This window comes from Abramis brama (genome assembly GCF_963993115.1).
Source record: "Abramis brama genome assembly, chromosome: 16".
Classification (NCBI taxonomy): domain Eukaryota; kingdom Metazoa; phylum Chordata; class Actinopteri; order Cypriniformes; family Leuciscidae; genus Abramis; species Abramis brama.
Window position 1 is genome coordinate 17,689,051 of NC_139978.1, and position 9,102 is coordinate 17,698,152.

Below are 9,102 nucleotides of genomic sequence, written 5' to 3' on the forward strand. Positions count from 1 at the left end.
TCTGCTTCATGAAATTTCTGTAGGGACCCTGTGAATCACAACACAGGTTGGCCTGTTCTTAAGTTTACATGCTGGATAATTATCCCAATCAAATGTCTGCCTATTGCTAATTAGCTTTACAAATCCACAACAAATATCCCCCATAGCCCCCTTCCATCAAAACGATAAAACCCTGAGTCTACGAATACTCTGGAAAATCCCTTTCAGGTTTCATGAGGAACGCATGCTAACGCTAACACAGCAACAGTGTGTTTAATGTCTCAGACTTCACCCTGAGGGTATGTCACCATTCAGATCAAGGCAAGTCAACAACAGTGATGATGGCATTGCGTTCCCTCCCACATGGTTTAGAAAGTGAAACGATAGCAATGGTTTGTTGCTCTATTGAGCGCCTCAGTCTTCACAAAGGCTCAGACGATCCTAAAAACAACCCTCTATGTCAGATTGCATTAAAGACCATATTTGGGGGAAAAGCAGGTCAAGTTTTTCTTCTCTCTCTCTCTCTCTCTCTCTCTCTCTCTCTCTCTCTCTCTCTCTCTCTCTCTCTCTCTCTTGTTTTCTCTTTCTCGTTTTTTTTTTTTTTTTTTTTTTTTTCAGGATAGCCTTGAAGTTGGTCTCCCATCAGTCACAAAGCGTGGTTCTATTGACGGGATCCAGGGAGGGTATTGACGGTTCATAATTTGGGCAGGGAAACACAAAAAAGCCCTGCCTCCCGCTGTGCACAGCATGTCACTGCAGGCAGCGGGAGCTTCACATTTTATTAGCCTGGGAGAGCAGCCCCACTGCAAATAAAACACATTCAGCCAGCCACTGATCTCTGTCACAAAAACAATACCATCATAGCATACCGCTCTCAGCGCTCGCTCTTTCTCTCTGCCATACGCGTACATACGGGCACATGCGAATGCTTGGTGTAACTCTTTCTCCCCTTATCAGTCATTCAGTCTTTTGCTTTCCCTTTAGCTCACTCTTGAACGCCACCTCGTTCCAACTTTCTCAACATTTCTCTCTGTCAAACCCCCCCCCCCCCCACCCCCCTCCCCCCTTCGCTCTTCATAGTGTCTCTTTCATTCGGTCCCACAGTTGGACACTTCACACTTGGAGGTATAGCAGCTCAATGAACAGGCTACAAATGAGCTGATTCAAAAGAGCTCAACCTAATGAAAAAAAAAAAAAAAAAACCTGATATATTAGATTAGCTCTCCACCTGCTCCATTCTGTGTGCATGTTTCTTTATGCATATTATTATCATTGAGGAACAAGAGCACGTTCAAGTTTAAGAAATACTTTGACCTAAAAATGAAAAGGTTTTTAGACCTGTGTGACTTTCTTTCTTCTGTGGAAATGAGAAATTCTGAATTTTATGCTGGTCCTTATTTTACTTGTCATTAAAATGAACAGGCACTGAAGCTTTCAACTTCCTGTGACTCTTCTGCTATATTTCTTATCTTCTTAAGCCTTATTATGGTTTTATTTGAGGAATAGCCTGAAATTTAAGTCATTACTCATTGATAATCTTCCCCTCCCGTAAGATATTAACCATTGCGACTAAATCATTGAGTCAGTGATCAGTTTGATTTATGCACACATAATCCAGACTGGTTTTGTGAACTGAATCCACTATTCATTGAAAACATCTGATTCAAAAGTATGATGAGTTAAAGGGTTAGTTCACCCAAAAATGAAAATTCTGTCATTAATTACTCACCCTCATGTAGTTCCAAACCCGTAAGACTTTCGTTCATCTTTTGGAACACAAATAGAGATCTTTTTGATGAAATCTGAGAGCTTTCTGTCCCTCCATTGACATATGCAACTCAACTACCACTTTGAAGCTTCAAAAAGTTAATTAAGAGATCGTAAAACTAATCCATAAATGAATTGAACGCTTTAGTCCACATTTTCTGAAGAGACTCAATCACTTTATATGATGAACAGATTGATAGTCTTTTATTCACATATAAATATTCATCAACGCACACATCAGTTGTGGTAAACGGAAGCTCAAGCATGTTCGCTTGATGTGCAAGAGCCAATGAAGTTCATTCTCATGCGTTACACACAGCCCGTTCTCATCCCAAGTCGTCATATACTGACACTTTCAAAATTTCTTCAATATCTGACGCACAAAGCACCCTTTAGCGTCCATATGAGACGCATAACCCTACCACAGACCTAAACCTACCCATAACCGAAGCGTCTCATATTGACGCTAAGGGTGCTTTGTGCGTCGGATATTGACGAACTTTCGAAAGCGTCAGTTACATGACGCCTAAACCTACCCATAACCGAAGCGTCTCATATGGACGCTAAAGGGTGCTTTGTGCGTCGGATATTGAAGAATGTCTGAAAGTGACGATTTGGGGATGAGAATGCGTTGTTACACAGCACACTTGAGCTTCAGCAATAGGTTTGTTCTCGCGCACCAAGCAGGTTCGGTTGAGCTCGCTGTTTATATTCGCTGATCAAAGTTTATATTTGAATAAAAGACTAAATTAAATCTGATCATCATATAAAGCGATCAAGTCTCTTCAAACATTTTGGACTAAACCGCTCAATTCATACGGATTCGTTTTACAATCTTTTTATGAAATTTTTGAAGCGTCAAATTGGTAGTAACGTAGCTCTCAATGGAGGGACAGAAAGCTCTCAAATTTCATCAAAAAGATCTTCATGTGTTTCGAAGATGAACGAAAATCTTATAAGTTTGAGAGTGAGTAATTAGAGTGAGAATTTTCATTTTTAGATGAACTAACCCTTTAATGAATCAGACATTGTAACTTCTCTCATGAACACAGACACATACTTACAAAAGTGACGAAAAGCCTCATCATGACCATATCGTTGACGTGTCAGTGTCTACCTATGTGAAAAAGAAGTGTGCTTAATTTAATGTGCACTTGTAGTGTACTTCAAATCTTAAAAGTATATTATAAAAAACTGTACTTGCAGATAATATAATATTAGGCCACTGAAATAAAAAGTCACTAGAGTGTGAGTACACTTTTATGACTGTTTCTTAAAACACTTTGAAATAAGTGCACTTTGTAATAATGTCAAATCAAAAGTTTTACTTTAAATCACACTTTACATCATTAAAAAGTATTCTTATAGGGATTTGTTGACTAACATACTAAAGCACATGTAAAGTACTTGATTATATTTGAACTGTAATGTGTTATACAGTATTATTACATTTAATCTACAGTACATATAGATATATTAACATAAAACTTACATATTAAGATTAAGTCCTACTTCATTGAGAACTTAAGTTTATTCTTTTAAAGTATATTATTTCAGTAATGATTATTCTTTTTAAAAGTATGCTAAACTGTTCTTCTTTTTCACACGGGTACTAATGTGATGATACTACGACATACAGACCCCTGCATTCACACACAGACGGCAGGGGTTGCATTTTTACACCACATGGTGTCCTACAGAGGATTACCGGCTGTCTACGTTACCATGTTTACCGTCGTTTTACTTTTCTAAGAGACAACTGAGCAAACACAAGGCTAAATTGTAAAGGGAAGATTGCCAATATTTATCTTTAAAGTCTTAAACTTAGAAAAATGAGCAAAGATTTGTTTCAAACTATGTTGTAAACCCTTGTATATAGAGAGCAAACAGATCTTGTTGCATCAGCATGGGGATAATAAAGAAGTTGTGCAACTTGAAGACTCACTGACAAATATTGACTGCTAACAATCTGGCCTGTGGGTATGAATCATCAAAAACTCAACTGATCTGCTGCACAGAATAAAGATAGATGTGAGTAGTTGTAATGATGTGTGGTATAACACACACACACACACACACAATATATACACTAAATATCACAGTCCTCTCATGCTAACTCAAAAGGAGTAACATCATTTAAGGTTGAACGGATGGATAGATGGATGGATGGATGGATGGATGGATGGATGGATGGTGCAATTTCAAAGAGTGAAAGTGCAAAATTTTCGACATATCCTAATCATTTTGTTAGCAACATGTATTCACTACTTCAATGAGCTCATTGTTTCTGCCTTTAATTAATACATTATTTAAATTAATACATGATTAGCTAACTGCATGATTTGTATTTGTACATTTCTGAAATACATAACTTGAACGCAGTCACCTCTGATAACAAATCACTCTAAATTGTAATGTAGACACATGCATTTTCTGTAACGCTGCTTTTGAAACGATATGTATGTGCTATACAAAGCGCTATACAAATAAATGTGTGAATTGAACTGAAAGTATTAAAAACAAAGCAAGCATTCACTGAAAACACACATACAATGTATTAATAGTGTTCTCCAAAACTCTTCCTCCCTCTCTGCTTTTGTCAACTCTATCCAACTCACTGGAGGTTTGAAATATATTTAAATAAAATCTGCAGATGCCTTTTTTTTGTTCCATTACATGGAACTCTCTTTAATCTAGCCGCACTCAAAAAGATATTCAAACATCTTACATAAATTATGCTCTCAGTATTAAAATCAAAGGCCAACGCCACCAGTCCCAGGGCTGTGGGAGAAAACTTTTGATGGACAGAAGGAGAGAAAGACACAAACTTATGATAAGCATATGTCATACATTTCTTTCTGCCTTTCAAAAGATGCCTCACTTTATAGGCACCCTAGGTTTGTACTGCAATACAGTGCAGTATTCTTGATTCACTAAATGATCTGGTCTAATCAAAAAATAGTTGTGATTAACATAATTCTCAGTTGTGTTGGATAATATAATCGTTCAAACTGAAGTTTGGCTTTTGGGGCCCGCCACTGACAAATGTTATACAGTAATCGTTATTGCTTATGCTATTCACTAAGGACATGCGGATGAAAATGATTTCATTTTAGTGTGTTTTTTGTCCAATATTTAAAGTCATTGTCATGTCAAATTCTCATCTCTCACTTATCTTAATTAAGATAAAACAAGTTTACAACGATCATTATTTTGTTAGTAATACATTAAAAACGTCTGCATTCAAGATAATAATCATATTCGTTGAGATACATACTGTTCAAAGGTTTGGGGTCAGTAACAAAAAAGAAAAGAAAAGAAAAGAAAAGAAAAGAAAAGAAAAGAAAAGAAAAGAAAAGAAAAGAAAAGAAAAGAAAAGAAAAGAAAAGAAAAGAAAAATAAATTAATACTTTTATTTATTAAGGATGCACTAAATTGATCAAAGGCGTCAATAAAGTGACATTTATTATGTTACAAAAGATTTCTATTTGAACTTTCTATACATCAAAGAATCCTGATGAAAAAGTTAAGCTGCGCAACTGTGTACTCTCAACATTAATAATAATAAGAAATGTTTCTTGAGCACCAAATCAGCATATTAGACTGATTTCTGAAGGATCATGTGACTCTGAATACTGGAGTATTGATGCTGAGAATTCAGCTTTGACATTACAGGAATAAATTACATTTTAAAATATGAAAACAGTTATTTTAATTTGTAATAATATTTCCCAATATTCCTGTTTTTATTATATTTGTAATCAAATAATTGCAGCCTTGGTGAGCATAAGAGACTTCTTACAAAAACATACAAAATCTTACCAACTCCAAAGCTTTGCAAATGTGAGCAATAACTTATTACAACAAAATATAATGAGCAATAATAGGTTAATATGTCACTAAATTTTGATTGTCATTGTTCGTTTGACTGTATAAACAAGACTCAGTTTGTCTGAAGATCTTTAACAGTTTTAGGCATCATTCTCTTAATGCTGAGATCTCACAGTCTCTAGCTCAATGTCCACCTTGTGGAGACCCCTGGAAACTCAGGCTTAAAATCAATCTTAAAATGTGTGACAATCTCTGGAAGACAAGACCAGGCACAGACAAGGCTTTAGCCTATCCCAGACTAAAATGCATGTTTGAGCTGTTTTAACTGAAAGTGACTTGCATATCTTAAAATATGTCAGTGCCATTGTTTTTTCTTAAGATGCATACTAGTAATGTTTTTTTCTAAGGCACGTTTATAAAAGCTACTTAAATGTTCTAATTGAACTAAGGTCTAATCCTGGCCTAAGCCCTCTCTGTGAAACCAGGCCAATGTGTTACATCCATAGACTGTAAAAGGTTACAACCTATACTGCTCGTCTATGTCAGGGGAAAAAACATAAATAAAACTTACATAAATGTTTATATGAAATATTAAAAACAATGTACAAAACAATTGTCCTAGCAACTGAAGTCCTCTAATGTCCTTTTCACTACCCAGATGAGCAGACTGATATATGGCATTGCTAAGGATGATGGGGAATATTAGGATATTCATGTGTCAAACATGCATCACATATTCTCAAAATATACATGTGTGTGTAAAATGATACATGTTTCATTACAGTATATTAATGTCTAATGAACAGGTAGTTGCCTTTCACCTGTGTGCTCTGCCTTGGTGAAAAAAATATATAGCAACATCTATTTTTGACTGTCGTGGTGAATCATAAGTGTGATTTCTGTCATTGCAGATCACTTGAATATTGGAGCATTTTGAAAATACATTATGATACAAAAAATCGAATTCCTTCTAAAAAAACATGATAAATTACATAAATGTCTGTGTGTCTGTGCAGATGTAGAGATAGAGGAGCCCAGCATCGGTCCATCAGTGTTACACTGACACACTAACAATGCCATTTTTGTAGTTGTGTTGATTTGCACAGATCCAAGGCAAATTTGCATTGCAAAACCTATGTCAGAAACTGTATCTTCCTCGAATTTACATTTAGATAAAGTAAAAATATATTTTATTACTACTCATCTTTCAGTAGTTGTTCATTTATTGTGCTTTAAAACTAATGTTATTGAAATGTATTGATTGATACTGTTTTAGATAGATGTGGTTACATTTATACACTCTACAACAAGATGCAAAAAGTATCAAAAAGTCTGGTTTCAAAACTTATCACAATACATCTACACACTAATAGTGTAATAGAGCAATAATCTGTTTGCCTTAGCTTCATCTTTGTTCAAATGAAACATAACCTTTTTTGTTAAAACAAACAAATTTGCATTGACAAAATAAAAGAGACTAAGCCGTGTTTCCACCGCAGGAACTTTCCCCAGGAACTAGGAACTTTGGTGTGGTACTCGATGTGTTTTGACCGCAGGAACCAGGGTCTAAATGAAGTTCCGGGTAAAAGTTTCCCCCTCAGAAAGTCCCTGCTGGCGAGGTAGTACTTTTTCAAAGTTCAGGAACTTTCGGGCGTGGGACATGGGCACTGAATGCAGCATTTCATTTTAACCACCATTTTTGAGAATCTGATGCAGTGCGTGCAGTCCTATGTCATCGGACTAATTTGCCTAATCTTCACGGTAATTTAGACCGTGGTGGAAACCAACAGAAAGCAATGGGTAATTTCGATAATTTCCACCAAAATTAACTGGAAAAAATTAACAGGAACTTTTTTTTTCTTTTCCCAGACCTGTTGCTTTCTGTGTTCTGTGATTAGGCAAATTAGTCCGGTGATGATGCAGTCCCAGATGTTATGGTCTACTGTTGTTCAGTGCCGTCCATTGTTTGCAGTGGAAGTAAACAAACTGGAAGTCTGTAAAAGCCTGTAGACAACAACAAAATTACACATTTCCAACATCTCAATTGCTAATGACAGGGAAGATGATTTTTCATCACACCACCAGCCCACCACCAAATTGGTCTTCATTATGAATACCAACCTGTGTGTTTTCTTTTATGGTAGATCAGTCCTCCGGCTGCCATCACGACCCCCATCACCAGCCCCACAGACCCAAGAATTATCTTAGACCTCTCAGACTCGGATAGAGAAGGATCTGTAAAGTGAAAGAAAATTCAAATTGTCCAACAATCTGATTCTTAACACTAAATTAAACATAACTCTGTTCTTACCCCAGTGATAGACCATGGGTGTATGAGAGCTGGCGTGCTCCACCACACAGGAGATCTTCTCTCCAGGTTTAGGAAAGTATTCCAGGTGGGAGTGAATCTGGTAGTACCAGTCTCCATCTGCCAGCTCCTCAGTGGAGGTCACATCAGCTGCCACCGCTTCATCATCTCTCATCCACGTCAGTTTGATGGGTTTGGGGTAGAAGTCATAGGCACTGCACACCAGAACAGCTTTCTGATTCCCAATAGCTTCCTTGTCTGACCGGATAATGACTTCTGGTTGTACTGTAAAATTGGACCGAGTTGGACATGAATTCTTATTTATGTCAAATACCAAAATATAAGGTTTTGAAACCAATAATAAAATAATATCTTACATCTTTAATTTAAGTATGTGTTCTGAATAAGAAGAAAATATCTTTCACCTGTCAACCCTGCATTAGGGACAATCATATTTCCAATTTCTTTGCATTGGTTCAGCACAAATTTAGCTTGTGTAAGTAAAATCTTGTTTCTATTGTAGTCCTCTGCCCATTTCTTTCCAAATTCAGTGTAACCAATAGCCATATCCTCAGTGCTGTTGTATCTCAGATATTCTATCATGTTGTAGGTGACCGAGAAGATAAATTCAACGTTTTGTTGAGAGTCAAGTCGACAGCGAATTTGGACATATCCGTAATTTCCATGAACTGGAACAGAAAAGAAAAAAAGAAGAGAAAATAACGGACATAAAATACAAAGATTAGCTAATAAAAATAAACAAACTGTATAAAAATAGGGCACAATGTTTCAATTTTCATAAAAAAGATATTAAAAACAATGTTGTCAGAAAGAGTCATAATGAATCAGAAGTGGGATATTTGTTAAGTCAGAACCTTTGAATATTGCAGTAGTTGGGGAAATTAATCAGGAATGACATAAATATTAAATTTGACATTTGTTTAGTTGTGTTAACGCAATATGATTATTGATGGTGATTTTAGACAAAAAAATATGCTGCAATATTTAATTTTGAGAGCTTAGGAGAAATTTGGTAAATGAATTATAAATCAACACAAAAGCATTTTGTAAATAATAATAATAATAACATTTAATCTTACCTGTTTCAAATAAAGCAGACAAAAACACGGTCAAATGTACCACAAGGCTGTACTGCATTTTTTAAGTCATCCCGCTGTGTGCACTATGTGTCTTTGAATACAGTGTGTTGCATGGAT

General features: G+C 36.0%; 1 protein-coding gene across 1 annotated transcript; it reads right to left on the reverse strand.

The window, feature by feature from the left end:
* Nucleotides 1-6,741: 6,741 nt before the first annotated feature.
* On the reverse strand, nt 6,742-9,102 carry LOC311066536 (rano class II histocompatibility antigen, A beta chain-like). The gene is made up of 5 exons (XM_084087759.1): nt 8,986-9,102; nt 8,311-8,574; nt 7,889-8,170; nt 7,699-7,812; nt 6,742-7,581 (listed from the first exon to the last, which is right to left on the reverse strand). Exons 1-5 carry the CDS (start codon nt 9,041-9,043, stop codon nt 7,517-7,519), a joined length of 783 nt encoding a protein of 260 aa, XP_083943885.1. The 5' UTR covers nt 9,044-9,102; the 3' UTR covers nt 6,742-7,516.